The sequence below is a fragment of the Scleropages formosus genome, chromosome 8 (assembly GCF_900964775.1).
Source record: "Scleropages formosus chromosome 8, fSclFor1.1, whole genome shotgun sequence".
NCBI lineage: Eukaryota > Metazoa > Chordata > Actinopteri > Osteoglossiformes > Osteoglossidae > Scleropages > Scleropages formosus.
Window position 1 is genome coordinate 21,754,553 of NC_041813.1, and position 19,988 is coordinate 21,774,540.

Consider the following 19,988-nt stretch of genomic DNA (forward strand, 5'->3'; position numbering starts at 1 on the left):
CCTCGGCGCCCTATGTAACAGATATTATTACTGTACATAGAAAGAGGACGGTGCGACTTTCGACCTGTAGGTAGTCAGTCAGTGAGCGAGAAGATGCGCGCTGGAGAGGAGCGGCTCCGCAAAACGCGCTTCGCCCCCGGTGCGGAGCCTCGGCGCTCCGCTTTGGCGCGCGGGTGTCCGGGACGGGGCTAAATCTCCGCTCTCGCTCCTCAAGTGAGCGCTTTAAGCGAATAATCGGCTGTGTCTGATAAAAGCCTCCAAGCCTTGGTGCAGGTCCATGATTTCCTCCAGAGTGAACTTTGCATGGCCCACGGGTTAGTTCTTACAATTAATATTCTCTGTCTGTGTCTCCCGAAGCCCAGAGACGTGTCCGGGAGGGAGACGAAGGTCCGAACGGCCACACTTGTTGGCGCCCAATGAGAGCAGGGCTGGGGGTGGGCAGAGCCGTGGGGGCCGGCGTGCTGAGCAGTGTGGACGGCGTGTGTGCGCGAGTGAGTGAGTGAGTGAGTGTGTGTGTGCGCGTGTGTGTGTGTGTGTGTGTGTGTGCGCGCGCGCAGACAGGACAGGACAGCGCGGCAGGGATGGAGCCACTTCGGACACGCGCACATCGCCGCGTTAGACAAGAGCGTCCCGAGACGTGCCCTGCTCTGCTGCGTCCGCTTCACACTAACTAATCGAGCGACCAGTCGACTAACCGAATCCTCGAATAACTGACTGGGGTGAAGACCGACATCTCCACGCTCCCGAGTGGCAATGAAAGTCCACTTGTCCTCTCCTCGTGAAGGTGAGTTGGAAGAGCGCGCGCTCGGACGCATTAAACAAGCGCTCTTTGAAGTAACTGCGCTGCGGGGGGGCTGTTGGAGAGCGGCATCTGAGAAAGAAAGTGTGGAGAATTTACGTCGTCTTCACGTTGCTTCTCCCGCTTTCAAATTGCTCCCCATCGGTACGAAAGAAACACGCAAACAAATAATAACCTTTCCGTAGACTTCATGTAAACGTGTCGATTGTCATGAAATGTCGTCAGCTGAGTTTGACAGTCCGATCTGTTCATAGGTTGGAAACTGTTTAATTTGGACAGAGAAGTCTGAAACTTGATTTTGTAAACATTAAAACTTACATTTTTTTTAAATTTAAAATTATTTAACATGTCGTTTTTACGCGTTTTTCAAATTTTTTTTTTACAAGATTTCATGTATATTTGTGTATATTTTACAGATATCTACATATATATATATAATACACACAGAGACACGCGCATACATGCACGTGCGTGAGCGCTTTCTTCTCCTTCATCCTTCTGCAGCGCGACTCCTGGTTTGTTTTTTTTTTTTTTTTTTTTCTGTCCTTTTCAGTCGCCTGGCGGAGGACTCCGGCTCTGGAAGTGCAGTGACCATCGAGCTGTCCGGTCCGGTTCAGTCACATGCGACATATTTTGGGGAAATGGCCCGAGCAAAAGGCAGACTTGTGATTAAGATGTGAAGTTTCCGGACTCATCTTGTTCATCATCCTCATCATCATCATCGTCGTCGTCATCATCATCATCATCATCATCATCATCGCGGCGGCTCCGGACGCTCCTTCGTTCTCACCGCGTGGATGTGGCTCAGGAGGCTGCGGCGGCAACACGCGCACCGCTGCGCCTCGATGTGCGATGAAAGCGCGCGCGTGTGTGAGCGCGTGAGAGTGTGTGCGAGCGCGTGCGTTACTGCAGATCTCCCGGAGACGCGCGGATCGGCACGGCCCGTGGAAATGAGCTAAAGGAGACACGTGCGGTGGATGTACCAGAGGGTAAAGCGCGAGGGTAAAAAGAGAAGAGGAGGAGAAGAAGAAGAAGAAGACGCGAGGGAGAAGGATGAAGGAGAAGTCCAAGAACGCAGCGCGCACGAGGCGGGAGAAGGAGAACAGCGAGTTCTACGAGCTGGCCAAGCTACTGCCCCTGCCCTCGGCCATCACCTCGCAGCTGGACAAGGCCTCCATCATCCGACTGACCACCAGCTACCTCAGGATGAGGGTCGTCTTCCCTCAAGGTACGCGTGGCGCTGTGCGCGAGTGTGCGCGAGTGGGCCGCTGCTCTCAAATGCACATCGACATACTGTCATACACAGGATCCATGGCATGTCACACATCGCATGTAGTCCAGATTCATCCTTTGCTGTGTTAACAATATCAACAAGTATTACAGATTCGGCGCATGTGTTATTCTTTCAGTGCATTAAGTGCGCTGAAATATATACAAACAGCACATATACTATATGTATAATACTGTAATACATACTGTATTCATGTCATAAATATACATGCAGGGCGTTGCAGTCGTAAATGTACAACAATAAATAAAAAATAAATGCATACAGCTAATATAAGAAGAGCAGAGGTGTAATAACTAGGTGCAGTGTTATGTTTGCAAAGGGAAAATGAAAACGGAGAAAAATACCATTTATAACACAGTGCGGTGTATTAGGCAGATATACTAGTATGTTTTAGTATATTTTCGCGCTTTGAAGAAAACATTACATTAAATTATATATTTTTATATTTCTTATATATATATAATATGTAAGTATTATATATAATAAATATATAATTTAATAGTAAACTGATCAAACTAATATAAAATATTGCATACATTTAAAAAACATTTTAATTGTAATTTAAATTATTTCCTTTACTCGCCGTCGCGTATAATGTTAAGACTAAAATGTTTTTGTTCAGTGTTTCTCCCTACAATAATACTGAATATTGAATATAGCTACTGCTACTATTACAATTATTGTTATTTATAATATAATACTGTATAATATAATATAATTTAAAAAACGCGTTTCTGCGTTCTGCACTCAGCCGATGATGCGAAAATGTTGCCCAAAAGGCTCCTTGTAACCCAGGTGAAGTAGGTGCACACAAGTCCCCCCCCCCCCCCCCCCACTGTTTTATATGCTCAAATCCGACACGCCACGTGTGTGTGCATTAATAACTGCAATCAGTACATCCAACCGATCAAAAAAACTTACATTCTGACTCCAGAAAAAAAAACATTTAATTTAGTTAATTTTTCTTTTCTCTTTTTCAACAACTTCACCTCAAGAATCTACTCCAATAATAATAACAATAATATAAATAATAATAATAATAATATTAATAATAATAATAATAATGACAAATGTGTCATAGTCCTACAGTTAGAGTTTTCGGAATGGCCACCAGCACGCACGCACTGAAGGACACACACTCCACGCGGCGAGTGTTATTTCCACGCGTGTCCCTGTAGCCCCTCCTTGTCGCCCCGTGCTGTTCCTGCTCGACGATTATCCGAGATTTGCCATCGCCGCCCCCCCCCCCCAGCCAACCCACCGCCCCACCCGGGTCTCAACGGGCTACTTTTCCGCGTGAGCGCGAGCGAGCCGCGCCAATTATCGGAGCCGCGTGGCCCAGAATCTGATCGGCGCGCGCGTCTGGAGGCCTCGTGAGAGCAGAGCGCGAGGGGCCCCGGTGCCTCGAGGACAGCAGAAGGACAGGGACAAAAAAGAAAGACGAAAGACAATAAAGAAGAAAATAAAAGATGAGAGCGGGAGCGGTACCCAGATGATCGCGGGGGAGCCTCGCGCTCCGCGTTGTACCCGCACGCGAGCAGTGTCACGACCTTAATGATAAAACCGGCTTATTTCTTTATTAGCTGCGCTCAATCCAAGATCAACCCGCTCACGGAGGAAATTTAAACAAATATATTCGAGTACTGTTGGACATGCGTTGTATTTCAGTTTTTAATCATCCAGTAAATTTCTATGTATTATATGAGTGACATCATTAAGTGCAACACTAGAAATTAAAATATTCCTGTATTACAGAGTATCAAACTTAAACAGGAATCAGGACCGCTGGTCACGCGTCCTGCGCGTCATTACCATTGTCGAATCTCCTCATTTATATGTTATATTTTTATTTGTTTTTTTTTTTTTTTCTCTTTTTATGCGACAACCATTTGTTTTCAGGTTATCAGTGTTGATGTTTTTTTTTAGTTAATATGTATGGGCTGATTTCAAGGATCTCGCATTTCTTATTTTCTTTATCTTTTCGTGCTGTTCATGAATATCTTACTGGTAAACTCCTTTTCCCAAGTGCTGCAATGAGTAAACAGTGGGGCGCACTTTCTTTCTTTTTTTTTTTTTTTTTTTTTTAAATCCGTACGGCGACATCAAATAAAATTATTTAACTTGTTCCTATTATTATTATGCAAAGTTTTGTCTGCTAGGCCTACAACAGGTGCGTCGAGAGCGTGATGAGTGTTGTTCGCTCACGCTCACACACACACACACACACACACACACACACTTTACATACATGTACATGTGAAGGCAGAGGAATGACACGCGGAAATGAGCCCATCAATGACGAATGAATGGTGCAGTGTGTAGGGCGGGGGAGGGATCCCTCTTTTACCGCGTCTGTCCTTCACCTGTTCCCTTTATTACAGCTGCCGAACGTGGAATTTCGCTGCGACAGTATTTAGTATCGTCTCGCTTTTTATTGTGCTTTATATCGTGTATCTTAATCGGATTCCCGGGTTTAAACACATTGGAACCTTTGTCCTCTTTTTCCGTGTCCGCTGAACCCTTATTCAAAAAACTCAACGGGGTTTTAAAACGAGGATTTCATTTTTTTTTTTGTTTGTTTCTTTTTTTTTTGTTTGTTTTAAAACATATCAATATGCCTAAAATAAATCTAAAATAATACACGAATCTTCTTGCAGTGAAAAAAGAAAAATCTTTTTTTATATCTTCTGGACTTAGTTTTCATCCCTGAATTCAAAATATAACGCGCAAATAAATTTTGCTTTGTACAATGTTAGGGTTATAAAACGCGCTTGATAATCATTCAGTTATTTTTAGTATAAAGCACAAAATAAATAGTAATTTAAATTTGATTCTGGCACCAGAACAGTATCTTACCGTGGTAACTAATATAAAACCCGCCTCAAAGTTTAGTACTGAATTCCACTAACACTCTTTGGTAAAATTGGTGTAATAGCAATATCGTTAACAATAATGAGCCTCATACCACGTAGAGCGAGGGCAGCTTTTCCCCGCAGCGGTGTGTGTTTAAAACGAGTATAAATACCCGGCGGGAACTCCGGGTCCAGGACCAGCATCGGGTCCGAGCAGCAGCGAGCGGAACCGCTAAACAGCCGCAATTACCGCTGTAGCGGAGCCTCGGTGACGCGCGTCGTCTTTACTGACCGACCGCTCAGTAGCTTCTGTGCGGGACTGAGCCTGGCAGTGATTTACTCTCTTATAGTATAGTACAGTACAGTACAGCAGAGTGCTTTCACTGTACCACTTCTTCAGGGTCAATAGCTCGATCAGCCTGGGCTTCCGCGGCAGGAGTGAGTGGGATTCGAAACGGGAACCAGGAGTCACACACTTTTATTTATACATCAGACTCAGTGTTTTACAAATAAAACCGCTTTGCTGTACACAATCGGGGGCGGTTGATGAACGTGTGAAGTAATGCTTTACATTTTCCAGAATGTTCGCGACACGCAGATCCCGTGGGTGCGCCTCGAACGGGCTCCCGCACAAACACTCGTTAACTATTTATGAATGCATTCGTGCGCGAGGCGCGCTACAGGCCTGTTTGAGTTGTGGATAAGGAATAATGTGGTTGTTTCTCTTCTGTAAACGCGCGCACTGCCTGTTTGGTTAATATTAAAATGCGCTCGCGCAGTGTTTGTGTTCCCGCATCTGCATTTCAATGGTGGGCGCCGCCGCCGCCGCCGCTCGGCCTTCTCTTCTTTTCTCTTCCAAAACGGTGACGACATGACAGCAGAAAATATTCACTCCCATTTTTATTCCTTCATGCGTGTTTATTTTACTCTTTTTAGTCGCTTACCTGCAGCATTCAGTTTTTATTCCTTATTTGCTGCACACCAATTGCGCGTGACATCATCATTATTATTATTGTTGTTATTATTATTTTATTCGTTGTTATTATTGGTATAATAATAATAAAAAATACTACTACTACTAATAATAATAATAATAGCAAAATTTATGTTGCAGGTCTCGGGGAATCCTGGGGTCATGTGAGTCGAAGCAGCGCTCTGGAAAACGTGGGTCGCGAGCTGGGATCACACCTGCTCCAGGTAACACTGAACACGCGCCGTGGCGCATTTGCCGCGGTTCTCTTTCTTTCTGCTTCGGGAAAGCGCGTGCTGTGCGCGTGCTGCGCGCTCAACGGAAACTGTCGGAAGGCGCACCCGCGCGTTTCGATAACGGCCTTTTTAACGTCCTTTTTTGGCACCAAAGTGTCAGTTCCATTGCTTATTCGTAGTTTATTCGTCGAACTAATCAATTATTGTTGTTGTTTATATTGTTAACATTTATTAAAACGCTGAGCTGTGAATGTTGAACGTGAATAAATTCCGTACGAAAACACACTGTTGTTGCAGTTAACTGCTTACTGAGTAAGTTAGTGTTGAGCTGAACTGTAATTCGTTTACATTCCGTTTCCTAGCTGTGATTTTGTTTAAATAATTATTAGCACGATTTTGTGTCGATAATCCACTGGAACGAGGCCGTGTGTCCGCCTCTACCCTACTACTCTACTCTACTCTACTCTACTCGTACTGTACTGTTGTAGTGTGTCGTCAGTTTGCCCGGGACGCGCGTGCCGCACCGACACTCCATCCATTACGACTTTGAAGCCTCCGGGGCCGCGAACTGCGCGCGCAGCACGTGCTGCTGCGTGTATCCGTGTGTGTGTGTCGGTGTATGAGCGTGTGTGTCCGTGGGAACCCCCCCCAGGGACGGGATCCTCAGCTGGAAACTGTGGGTCACATCATCATGATGTACCGTAACACTACACTGTCTACCTCGTTTCCCAGGTCACTATCAGGTTCACGCTGTAAAACATATAAAACCTTTTATATAATACAAGAACATGTTACATACGTGTTAAATTTATTTATTCGCGATGATGTCGTGTGTGTGTATGGAGGATTTAGCGCTCGAATCCGGCCTCATCATCTTTTTGCGGACTTACCTCTGCGAAAAAGAAGACGACGCACACGTGACGTACGTACGCAGAAATAGTGGTTTGAGGGTAAAATATACCACTGTTACCTACAGATCGTTTAGAGGATATTGCTGTAAAGCGCTCTTCTTTGTTCACTCTTATTTATTCTGCGTGAACTGAAGTTTGTTTTTCCATAAATCACGTGTTCCGTGTAAATGATTTTATGTACCGTTGTAAATGTGTGTCCGCGCGCTCCTTCACCCACCGGCACTGTGCTCATAAATTCAGTCGTCATTTGTTGTACCATTTTACACAGATGTATCACATTTAAAATAGCTCAGCGCACGGGCAAAAAAAAGTTATTCCAATGAATCCTTTTCGACTGAAAAAAAACTTTTTTTTTTTTCCCCCCCTTTCTTTACCAATAGTGGTAAAAAGGTGGTAAACGTCCGGCGCCCACCCAGGTGAACAGATATGACCTGAACTCACTCGTTATTATGACTAAAAGCAGTAAAACTGGTGTCTTTCCGTCATCTGCATAGATTCAGCAGGATTCTGCATAAAAGTGATCATAAATTTCATTACTTACTTGCTTATTCAATTTTATTTGTTCATTTTTTTATTTTATTTATTTACTTATTCAATTTTATTTGTTAATTGATTAATTAACTTAACATTTATTTTTTTAAGAAATACTTATTTCTGTTTCAGACGCTAGACGGGTTCATCTTCGTCGTGGCCCCCGACGGAAAGATTATGTACATCTCGGAGACCGCCTCCGTGCACCTGGGCCTGTCGCAGGTACGAGCGCCCGCCGACGCACTGTAACCGTGACCGTGCGCGTACGCGTTCTCCCGCGCGGGGTCCTTTATAAGGGAGAGTGACCGCAGTGTGTTTAACAGGTAGAGCTGACCGGAAACAGTATCTACGAGTACATCCACCCTGCGGACCACGACGAGATGACGGCGGTCCTGACGGCCCACCAGCCGTGTCACTCGCACCTCGTGCAGGGTGGGTGGCCGCGACAGACTGCCTGCGATCTCAAATACGTACAGGCATACGGACTCACGTGGATACGTATATGCATAAATACACACAGTACTTACATGCATGCGTACACGCACAGGCAGCATTGAAATGTCATAAATGACACGTAACGATACGTAACGTGTATGTGCCATATATTGACAAGTGTGCTCCCCGACTGTCAGAGTATGAGATGGAGCGCTCCTTCTTCCTGAGGATGAAGTGCGTGTTGGCCAAGAGAAATGCCGGACTCACCTGCGGAGGATACAAGGTCTCCATCTGCTCCCCCGCTTTTCTCACTCTCTTCACGCCTCCTTTTTTCACTTACCACGTTTCCATTTCAAACTTGAGTCTGAATTCCTGAGTTTCTCATTTAATCTTAAGTACATATTCGTGCTGAACATGTATAATATACCAGGGGACAGCTGCTACGTTGTGGTTAGAGCTGCTGATGCCTTTGGACCCAGTGGTCACAGGTTTGAATCTCAGCTCCAGCTGTAATCCCCTTAAGCAAGGTACTTACCCTAAATTGCTCCAGTAAAATTCCCCAGCTGTGTCAATGGGTAAATAACTGTGAGTACCTTAACATTGTAAGTTGCTTTGGAGAACAGCATCAGCTAAATGAATAAATGTAATACCAGCGTGTAAGACCGTTATTATTATTATTGTGATATGCAATGGAAAAAAATGGAGTATGGGGGAAATCGCGTCTTTATTTTGAGTTCTTTGTCTGGTGTTACTTTGTTACTCTGTGCTCTGTGAAGCTTTGGGGAAAAGTATCTGCTAAGTGAATAAATGCATTATTATTATTATTACTGTTATTATTATTGGCAGTAGAGGAAAAAGTCTGAATGGCAATGCTAAAGATGCGTATGATTGTTTCTGGTGGGAAATACGAACAGTGTGCCACTGGAGGAAAGAAGGCGTGTTTGTCAACATTACCATCTGACCTGACCCCTGACCCCCGACATCCGCAGGTGATCCACTGCAGCGGCTACCTCAAGATCCGCCAGTACAGCCTCGACATGTCACCCTTCGATGGCTGCTACCAGAACGTGGGCCTCGTGGCCGTGGGTCACTCCCTGCCTCCCAGCGCCGTCACGGAGATCAAGCTGCACAGCAACATGTTCATGTTCCGAGCCAGCCTGGACATGAAGCTCATCTTCCTGGACTCGAGGCAGGCGCTTCCGTCCACCTCGCCCTCGGCCCTCGCTTGGGTGCCGCGCGGTTCACGTATGGGCTGCGCTGCGTGTCCGAGGAGGTCACGTGCACTTCGTGTACTGCGCACGTTGAACCCTGTGCATGAACATATATTTCATTCTGACACTCTTCCATTTTTCTAGATATACATTTTAGACATGTGTATTTCAGACCGGAATATGGGTATTATTTCAATTTGTTTCGTAAGAAATTGCGCACCTGAAACGTGCGTAACAACTTTTGGGTGGATTTCGAAGTGGTTTGTTTTTGGCTTCGTGAAAACTGGCGTGTAGGTTTTCAAAAACTGCTGTCGTACTGGTTTAGTCTTGGCTTGGCGGAGCTGTATACGTGGTTTAGCATTCCCTGGTTCTTCAGGGAATAAGTGGAGTCTGATCTTTGCCCCTTATATTTTTGGCCATCCTGAAAAAAAAAAATTAAATTCATTAAATTCGTTAATTACTTAATGATTATTGCATAAATAATGTTGAAAATGGATTTTAAATTCACGCACCCCTCCAAGCGATACTGGAACGCGCACATGCAACGCCGTGTCATGACGCGTGAAACATTTTCCGAATTCTTATTCGATCTCTTTCTGATCTTCGACCGATACCATCTCTCCTATGAATGCGTGCGTTATTGTCGATGACGACAAGGCGGGAGGAGCTCAAGGAGTGAAGCGTGTGCTCTCTGCTCGCCCTCAGGGTCGCGGATCTGACGGGCTACGAACCCCAGGACTTGATCGAGAAGACCCTGTACCACCACGTCCACAGCTGCGACACCTTCCACTTGCGCTGCGCCCACCACTTGCGTGAGTCACACCTTCCTCTCTGCGGCGGCGTCGCGATCGTCCGTCCAGGTTGTTTTTCTTCGACTCGCGTTTGCGCGTCGTCTGCCTTTCCGGCGCAACTTGCCGAACTCCGAGCGTTTGTTCGGCCCGTTTACCGGACTGCGCTGTTTTGTGCGGGCGACACTATGTGTGTTCCCCTGACCGCTTGTCAGTTCTCATACCTCGCTGTCTATTTTTTTGTCTCCTTTTTGTTTGTCTCCGCGTCCGTCTGCGGCCCGACCATTAGCCTGGCTCCGAAAATTTGTCTACAGCCTTAACTTGCCCTCAGGAGCCACTCAGATTTTTTGTTTGTCTGTGCCGTTTGCTCGTCTCTCATTTTTTAGTGAAAATTCATTCCCACTGGGCAGCATTAGACATAAAGTGTGGCATAAACGCGAACAAAGCGATAACGTAAGATTTCTCCAAATTTCTTAGCTTGTGTGGCTTAGCTAGTCCCCGGTAGGGTAAAAGCAAACAACTGCTTATTAATTTACCTAAGCAACTGTATATACACACGCCGGTAATGCTCGCTCGGTGATGCTCGGTTATTATTAATGTATGTGTTACTAATGCATTAACGCCAGTACTGTCTCAGATTGCAATTTGGCCGCAGACGGATCGTCGGGAACCGACCCGTGCGTCCGCGAGCCGTCGAGCCCCGGGCTTGTGAAGATGTGCGCTAACGGCCCCTCGCCCCGTGTCTCCCACCGCAGTGCTGGTGAAGGGTCAGGTGACCACCAAGTACTACCGCTTCCTGGCCAAGCAGGGTGGCTGGGTCTGGGTGCAGAGTTACGCCACGATAGTCCACAACAGCCGCTCGTCCCGGCCGCACTGCATCGTCAGCGTCAACTACGTCCTCACGTGAGTGCCCTCAGCCGCTTTGTGTCGGGGGAAGGAGGGCAGAAAGAAAACCGACGCGCTGGGAATAACGAGCCGTCGCTGAACCGATGTCGATGGAGAGCATCCGCTGCCGCGGTTTGCGGTCCATCGGTGTGAGTGAAACGCCTGCCCGGGTGCGGTGAGTCCGCGTCGCCTCTCCTTCTGCCGCGCGCCCCGCCGGGAGCGGGGAGCGAAGCCGCGCTCCGTCCTCCGATCGCACCCGTCGTCAGAACCGGCCTTTGCGTCCGGCTTCGTGCTTACGGCGATCCGAGGATGTGAACCGAACATTCTGAAAGGCGTCGGACGTGACGCGCGTGCTGTTTTCGTAAGGCATTACAGAAAGTGTCTGGCTGAAGGTAATATTTTCAAAGGTTTGATTACGCGAGACGTAATGGACTTTTTGCAGCTGTAAAATGGGCGCCTTCATAATTTGACATTCTCAGCTTTCGAGTTCAATTGAATATGGTTTCATAATAACGCACGATGACTTTAACGTCATTACCGTTTATGTTGTAGCTATTAAGAAACAGATGTGTGGCACTCAAACTGGTTTGGCAGTTGTGCTTAAATATGGGGAATTTTCTGCATCGCTGAACTCTGAAAATAATTGTGCCTTCATTAAAATAACGTGCTTATGGTCTGGAATTCGTAATCAGAATTTTAAAGATTAAGACCGGGAAGTGACGGGACTATTATTACATTGAGTTGGGTGTGTTTGGAGGGAGAGGAGAGCGACTGAATGAGTGAGATTGAGTCTTTTAGTCTTTTCTACCCTGTTGCGGGAACGGTTTCACGTCGCCGTGGCGGCTGGAATTACACGGCGCTAGGTGGTCACTAGATGGATCACTTCGAAAAGGCCGTGATGAAGGTGGAATGGGAGTAGAAACAATGTGGGATTGACACATCCTCATGATTTCTTTGGAGAGGCTTATGTTGGGCAGCAGAGTGTAATCGTGTAGGACACAGAACTGTTACCTTCTACAGACCGATTTGAATCCAGAATTTTTTTTTTTTTCTCTCCTCGGTTGCCGGCTGGTAACTTCATCAACATTTAATCATCACTTTACATCTTGAAGTACATCAGTACGTTGGTGATGGCTGTTTCCTATATGCTGTACAATATACAACACATACACTACACTAGACTCTTATATACTATATCTTATGTACTGTACAAGAATACTATGAGGACAAGAACTGTTGGGGCAACTGGTAGTGTAGTGGTACTGGTTGGCTCTGCTACCTTTGGACCCAGAGTGTGTATTGGGGGTGCGGTGGTGCAATGGGTTTGGCCGGAGTCTACTGTGTGGCAGGTCTGGGGTTCGAGTCCCGCTTGAGGTGCCTTGTGATGGAATGGCATCCCTCCCTGGGTGTGTCCCCTCCTCCTCCAGCCTTGCGCCCTGTGTTGCCGGGTTAGGTTCCGGTTTGCTGTGATCCCGCTCGGGACAGGCGGTTGTTGATATTGTGTGTGTGCGCGCGTGTGTGTGTAAGTGTGCAGTTATGGAAGGTCTTCTCACGCACCCTCCCCCACGTACCTCTTCGTGGAAGTGCTGTACTCAGAGGAATGTGTCCCCAAGTGTTGCTGCGGAAGTGTCGCTGATGGCATGAATGAACAAGGCCCATAAAACAGGCCATTAAAGCAGAGAGGCTGATGCTCAGATTGCAATTAGCGCGGGGGTAATTACGCTGCATATGGCCAATACAAATGAGGCTCCCGCAGCCGTAAAAAATGCGTTTATGACCCGTAATTGATAGGTTATAAAGATAATGACGAGTGACACGGTCTCTCTGCGAGCGCCGTTCCTGGACGCTGAGCGCGTCGACGGCAAACGGAGGAGTCTCCCCTAGCGCGCGCGATCCGGAGCAACACGTCTGTCCTCTGCGGCCAGACGCGCGTTTGTTGCATCAGTCGGCCGTGCTGTTGAGCGAACGACGCGGGCGGCGACCGCGTGGTCTGTTCAAGTTTCGGTCCGGCGGAGAAAAAGTAGACAGAGGAAAAACCATCTATGTGGTGCCAACACATTTCGGATGCTCGTTTGACTATCGAAGGAAGTCGTGGAAAAACTCGACCGTCTATTGACAGGTATTAAGTGCGGAGGACTTACTGGAGGCGGTTGCTGGAAGTCTGGGACCAGAGGTTGTGGAGACCTGAGCATGGCACTGTATAGCCACAGCACTGCTGTCATTTACATTTATTCATTAGATGACACTTGCCCCCCCCCCAAGCAACTTACAGTGTTAAGCTTCCTTTGCTTATTTATCCAGTGATACAGCTGGGTAATTTTTCCTGGAGTCATTTTATCGTAAGTGCTTTGCTCACGGATACTGCAGCAGGAGGTGGGATTCAAGCTCAGAGGCGGCAGCTCTAACCCCTAAACTACCTGCTGCCCCGCCGTTGAACAATGGCACCGTTAAAGGGTTACGGCAGTCAGCCTGGTCACCGCAGACATGGACATCTACCAAGCAAACGAGCACCGCTGCCGTCCGTTCTACACGACACCTTGGTCATCGTCCTCGTCGTCGGTCGCTCTGCTGGGAAGGACGCTCGGCGAAATGAAGCGAACTGAACGGTATCTAGCGATCCCGCTGCTCTGAATGTATATGAGACGTGGCTTCGGCACCACCGGTCAAAAAGTGACAGATTTAGGGAAACGGTGCAGTGGCCTTCCGTGTGCGAAAGTGCCGCCCCGCAGACGCCGCGAAGGACTCAAAGTCCACGGCACGGTTTTACCGGCTCTCCGGAGTTTGGGGCCCGCAGAGAAATGGCGATTTTCTCGCTCTCTGCATCGGATTGTGGGACCACGGCTCTCTGGGCTCCCTGTTGTATTGCGCTCGCTTTACCGCTTTAACGCATAGTCATCCCGATATACGCCCCCTTCGGTTACGAGAATATGGCTTTATGAGGAGCTTCATTAAACACCCCTTCTGGGGATTATGAGGCGTTTCTTTGCGTTCGCGAGTACCGAATTTCGGTTGTGAGCCCCTGCCAGAGTGTGAAATAATTAGCATTGTTTTCGCTGATTTCTTTTGTCTTTACTGCTCGCCGTTTGGCATTAAAAGTTGAATTAATGCATAAATGTTGAGCGCAACGCGTGCGTACGTTGCGTTTGTGAACGATGAAGTGTACGGTGCATTGTAGCTACGAAAGAGCTGAACGCTCACAGGTACGCAGTCATACGGTATTAATGGCGGGAACTGCACTGTTGTGGGGGGCTGCGGTGCTGCAGCGGGTTCGGCCGGGTCTCTGGTGGGTCTGGGGTTCGAGTCCCGCTTGGGGTGCCTTGCGATGGACTGGCGTCCCGTCCCGGGTGTGTTCCTTCCCCTTCCAGCCTTTGGCCCTGTGTTGCCGGCTTAGGCTCCGTCTCACCGTGACCCTGCTCGGGACTAGCAGCTTCAGCAGGTGTGTGTGTGTGTGTGTGTGTGTGTGTGTGTGTGTGTGTGTGTGTGTGTGTGTGCGCGCACTGTTGTGTTATAATAACCAATGGTAACTAGTGAAGTAACTTTCCATTTTAATGGGATCTGACAACATTTCAGCGTAAATGAGTGTGACTTTCGAGGCTCAGGGCCACTTATCAGTATTTACCGTCGAAGCTAATGGTGCGTTTTTGAGTTATGAAAAGTCATCTTATGAAGAGTTTTCTATTCACTTGGGGGGGGGGGGGGGGGGGGGGGAGTACTGGGAAACCTCAGACAGCTGTGTATGTGCGGTTGTGTTGTTGATCAGACGTGAACTGTGAAGAATGTACCGGGTGTCTGCGTGCCGACATGATTTTGAAAGTCAAGCAAAGTGCGGGGCGGGGGGCAGCGGTGGATTAATATGTCCGGTTGATAGGGCTGTTAGTGCGAAGGCGGGTACCGCCATCCTTTGTGCCCCTCATCGTGCCCTGCGGGACGAGGGGACGTTGCACGCTGGTGTGTACGCGGTCTTAGTCGCGCCCAGACGGCGGAGTGTCTGCGCCGCTCTCGGGGCTTATCCGAGCTAACGATCCTGTTTATGGACCTGGCGGACAGCACTTCCAGGCCTGAGCAAAGTCTCCCAAACTTCTCTGTGCGGGGGGGAGGGGGCGATAAGCGCTCGGTGCAGAAATTGAATCTGAGCTCGACGCGCCGCGTTCGGTCGGAGCGGTTCCGCCGGAGATCCTCTTCCGCCTCCGGAGCTGATCCGTCGCAGGGAGCAAAATCTATACCCCTTTTCGGCGGAAATCGATTCTCCCTTCCCGGCCGCGACGCGTCCGGGATTTGCTTGTGGGCCCAGGCTCAGTTCGACACGCTCCTTAATCTCAGTGTGTATTTGAAGACTGCCCCCCCCCCCCGGGCACGCGTGTACTAAAGCCTTCTGCAATCCCGTGCGAGCCGGCGACAGCGCCGGATGCAAGGCCGCGACAAGCAAGGCAGACGCCGGAACCTTCTGTGTTCCGCAGGCGTACGCAGCAGCGTTCCGTGTCCCGGAGCGCGTCCCTTGGGGGGGGAAGGGGGGTCTGCGCTGCGTTTGCGGCAAAGTGTAGGGAACACGCTCGCCGCAACGATCACGTACGCACATACGCATACGCACGTCAACACGGAAACGTGGAAAACAAATAAATGTGTGTAAACATTCCCGCGTGTGCACGCACACGTGAGATGCTGCACGACACAAAGCATTAACATCAATAGTCATTAAGCAATAATAGTTATTATTTTAATCAGTAATTAAAGTAGCTCTACAGCTGGGCTGCAGGTTATTATACAGGGGCTCTTGAGGCATCTCTGTACTACGTGGTGAATATATGCGATTTCGGTGCTGTATGCGGGATTCATAATTTCATATGCATTTTCTTCCTGGAATGCGTCTCATGGTCTGTAACAAAGCGGGTTAATTAATGGTTTAAGACAAGTTCAAAATTGCTCCTACTTTCCACATTTTCATGCTCTCTCTTTTTTCCATCCCCTTTTCAGCTCATTATTTTTCATCTCCTTTTTCTAATTATATAATTATTGGTGTCTTGCTGTAATTTTCTTTTTCTTTTGTCGTTTTATCTTGCGGTAATTTTCAGAGCGTTAATATTCTAAATTTGTGCGTAAAGTAAATTAAAAGAGCTACAGGGCCGTGGGGGAGCAGGCGGTACGGTGGTTAGAAATGCCACCCCCCCCCCCCCAAGGCCTTTACCTTGAATTGATAGAGTAAAACTTACCCAGCGGTACAAATGGGTGAGTCACTGTAAGCTTAGCACTTACAAGTCACTGCGGAGAAAAGCATCAGATGAATAATGTGTTTGTCTTTGCTTCACAGTTAAAACCCACATATGTTCTTAGAGGCAGTGTGTGAAGATATTTTAAAATGAAAGATGCTCATTGTTATTAATAAACAGTGAATTTAGCGCCGATTTGTCACTCTGGGAATCGGACGGGAATCGCCCTTATGCGTGCTCTTGTTCGGGTCGGTCTGGTCTCGCGGGCGCTGTGTCCCGCGTGCAGGGTTTTCTCGAGTGCAGCCCACTTTCTGGTCTCGAAATCATTTCCACGAAGAAACACTTGAACGCTCGAAATGCAAACCCCGCCCCCGACGCGCGTAAATTAATGCGCGCTCAGTCGGAGAGGCCAGCTTGACACCGAGATGATTCTCCCGCACATTGAGCGTTTCCTTCCTAATTGGTACCTCTTACGGGTCCATGGAGCGTAATCGACAGCGCGATGGAGAATAGTTCGCACCCGGGATTCATCCTCAATTACACAGGCGGGTCTGGCCAAATCAATAGCGCCTCGGAGGATTTCTTCAGGATGGAAAAAAAGCAAAAAAAAATATTTTTTTTTAGTGCATTTTGACACGATGCCTTGTATGTTAGGCTGCTGAACCACCGTCGTCTTTTACTCCTTCGTTTCCACTCTCGTATGTCACTGACCGTTTGTCCACGTCAGGGTTGCCGTGGTCCGGAGCCCATCGCGGAAACGCAGGGCGCAAGGATGCCGGTGCGTCGCGGTCTAAATTGCAGTGACTTCAGTTACCATTTCATTGTTAGACTTCTTATTTCTAAAATAATTTTTCACTAACTTTTTCCTGCTTCTGTCTCTCTCTCCAGGGACACGGAGTACAAAGGGCTCCAGCTGTCCCTGGACCAGGCGACGTCCAGCAAGCCTTCCTTTTACGCCGGCGCGGTCTCGGCCGTGGCGGACAGCCGCAAGGCGAGCAAGAGCCGCGCGGCGCGCGCCAAGGCCAAGTCTCGGCTCTCCCCCTATCCGCAGGTGAGCGTCCGCGAGCGCCGCAGCTAGACGCTCCTGCGGTGTGCCTCGGACAAAAAGTAGCCTCGCCGCTTCTTCACGTCGTTGCCCGGTCCCTTCCTGTCCCCGTATGTCCCTGTAGTATCCGGGCTTCCATACGGAGCGCTCCGAGTCGGACCAGGACAGCCCCTGGGGCGGCAGCCCGCTGACGGACTCCGCCTCCCCCCAGCTGCTGGAGCACGGGGAGGGCCCCGAGCTGTCCTGCGCTTACCGGCAGCCCCCCGAGCCGGCAGCGCTCTGCTACAGCCTGGCGCTGCACGAGGACCGGCACGGCCACGGCCACGGTCAGGTCTGCGACCGCGCCCGCTGCGAAGCCGGACGCTACTTCCTGGGCGCGCCTCAGCCTGGGCGGGACGGCTGGTGGGGTGCAGCGCGCTCGGTGCTCCCCGTCCCCAAGTCGTCCCCGGAAAACAGCGAGGGTTACGACAGCAGCGTGCCCCACGTCGCATCCGTCCACAGCCTTCACGGTGAGCGTAGGAGGCCCGGAGGCCGTTGCCATGACAACGGTCAGTACGCAAAGCAGAATGTTTACATACTACACGGGTTTATTTTCCATTACCCGTCTTAGTAGGAATACACATATCCTAATATTCATGCGGTCACGGATTTCCATTTATCCAAAAGGCAAATATTAATGATATGTTAGTATGTTAATTTGTGCTAATTGTTGTGAATATGAATCCTAAAGAAGAGGAGCAGGTGACGAAACTCATCTGGCAAAAGTGGATTTTTTTTCCCCCATTTGAATTAATGTAATATCTGTACCCCTTAAACGGGTTTTTGCTATACGCACCGTCAGGAGGGAACTAGGTACCGATAACGGGGTGAATTTACACCCTTTCGACTCTTCGTGTTCACGGGTGTTGTGCAATGAATATAAAATTTCCAGGAATAGCTTCCGTTACCCTTTAGACTCAGTAACAAATACAATAAAATAAGTCTTGAATAATTTCAGCATTTATTTACAATTAAGAGTAGAAGACCGAAGAAGTTAAAATATAATAAAATGAAAAGAAAACTCGTTCCTTCTCTTCCGAACGTAGACCTACAAACAAAATGAGACGTAGAAAGGTGAGGAAGCCTTTCGTGTGCAGGCCTCTTACGCAGGCCTCTGTCTGCTGCAGCAGCCGTGTGTGCGACTGAAAAGAGCTTTGCAGAATGCATTGAATATTAATGGAAAGAAATTGTTTTCTGGGATCATAGCACAAGAAAAACTGCGTTTAAAAAAAAATATGCAAACCAGAAGGGTTCGGTCTGTACTGGTGCTGCGTGCCTGTCCGTAGAGGCCCTTTGCGCCGCACCGTCTACCGCGGGTGGCGCCGGCACCTCTTCTCTGTCACCTGTGACACGCGACCCGTCTTGTCCGCAGCGCGGGGTCACTGGGATGAGGACAGCGTGGTCAGCTCGCCAGACGGGGGCTCGGCCAGCGACTCGGGAGATCGTTACCGTGGCGACCCTTTCCGCGTCAGCCCGCACGAGCCCAGCAAGATGGAGACGCTGATCCGGGCGACGCAGCAGATGATCAAGGAGGAGGAGAGCCGGCGGCAGCTGCGCAAGGGTGTCGCCAACGGCCTGGCTAAGGGGCACGCGCCTGCCTACCCGGCCCATTTCCCGCAGGGGGCGCTCGTGCGTCTGCAGCACCGCGACGCGAGGGCCGCCAGCCCGGCCGACGTCCGCGAGCCCGGGGTCAGCCCCACGCCGCTGTCCCGCATGGGGAGCCCTGCCGCCGACCGGCTCTCCAAGCCACGGGACTACCTGGCGGCGGAGCTGTCGCCCACCTGCTACGGCGCGCCTCACCCCCGCCAGTGCCTGGACAGGCACGCGTCCTACTCTCTGACGGGCTACGCGCTGGACCACCTGTACGACCCCGAGGGGCTCAGGGGATACTCGCTGGGCTGCGCCGCCGGCGCCCACTACGATGTCACGTCCCACTTGCGCGTGCCGCCCGACCCCCCGCAGGGCCACAAGGGCACATCAGTCATCATCACCAACGGAAGCTGACGGCAGCCGGGATAGCCGAGCCGTCCTCCGCCGCGAAGACACACGCCGCGTTCGATTTTGGTTTCCAAGTGCGTTAGCCTTTCTCCCGCCTCTTGTCGGGCTTTTTGGTTCTGCCCTCGGACGATGGGGGCGTCGCCGCAGATGCTCTCTGCCGCCTGGAGAAGGGACGCCGAACGCACTTGCGCGCCGTTCCCCGTGTCTCCTGCTGGCTCTCACCCGCCGCCTCCGTCGCTTCTGGGGAAAGATTAACCGAAGTCGGCGACCTCGTCGCGGGTCCATCGCCCGGTCACGGTTCCGTTAGCATTTTATGCCGGCGAATCGTTCGCACTGAGAAAACGCAGGCAGGGTGCGTGCTGCTGCAGCCTGCTGCAGCCTGCTGCAGCCTGTCGTGTTCACACGCGCTCATTGTGCCCTCTGGACGGGGCACGAAGGGTTGAAGGCAAGCTCCCGTAAGACGCGAAGCACCCCGGTCCGCTTTACGTTCGTGTCTCCTGGTGCGGGTGACAGGAGGGCGAGCGTGGAGTGCATGTGGAGCACGAGGTACCCTGGACACTGGAGAGCGAAAGCGGTGCTCTGGGCATATTCTCGCGCACCCCGCTGCGCCGGCCTTTTTTCCCCAGTTAAAACGAGAGGTGGAAAAAGCGCTGGGCCGCGTGAGCGACACAACCCTTCTGTTTAAATGTCCGAACGACTGTTCGATTTGGCCGCCGGTGTTCCTCAGACAGCAGAGCGGCGGCAGCTCTTCTTTTACACTTATTTATAATGTAAATATCTTGAGCACAATGAG

The 19,988-nt window shown here is 49.6% G+C and overlaps 1 protein-coding gene across 2 annotated transcripts; it reads left to right on the plus strand.

Moving 5' to 3' along the window:
• The first annotated feature begins 521 nt into the window (after positions 1-521).
• Positions 522-19,571, plus strand: sim1a (SIM bHLH transcription factor 1a). 2 transcript variants are annotated; one of them, XM_029253863.1, is made up of 12 exons: positions 522-784; positions 1,353-2,027; positions 6,057-6,139; positions 7,723-7,812; positions 7,914-8,022; positions 8,223-8,308; positions 9,015-9,214; positions 9,942-10,048; positions 10,780-10,927; positions 17,002-17,164; positions 17,283-17,706; positions 18,570-19,571. In XM_029253863.1, exons 2-12 carry the CDS (start codon positions 1,853-1,855, stop codon positions 19,199-19,201), a joined length of 2,217 nt encoding a protein of 738 aa, XP_029109696.1. In that variant the 5' UTR covers positions 522-784; positions 1,353-1,852; the 3' UTR covers positions 19,202-19,571. The 2 variants fall into 2 exon arrangements, with proteins under 2 accessions (XP_029109696.1, XP_018612559.2); XM_018757043.2 differs by having other exon boundaries at positions 17,283-17,667.
• The last annotated feature ends 417 nt before the right edge of the window (positions 19,572-19,988 follow it).

What these genes read in the sequence shown, in the direction of transcription:
- sim1a (XM_029253863.1), top strand. Translation starts at nt 1,853, where the DNA reads ATGAAGGAGAAGTCCAAGAACGCAGCGCGCACGAGGCGGGAGAAGGAG. An exon ending in GCGCTGCGCCCACCACTTGC is followed by an intron (nt 10,049 to 10,779) that starts GTGAGTCACACC and finishes CTCCCACCGCAG; the next exon opens with TGCTGGTGAAGGGTCAGGTG. An exon ending in AGCGTCAACTACGTCCTCAC is followed by an intron (nt 10,928 to 17,001) that starts GTGAGTGCCCTC and finishes CTCTCTCTCCAG; the next exon opens with GGACACGGAGTACAAAGGGC.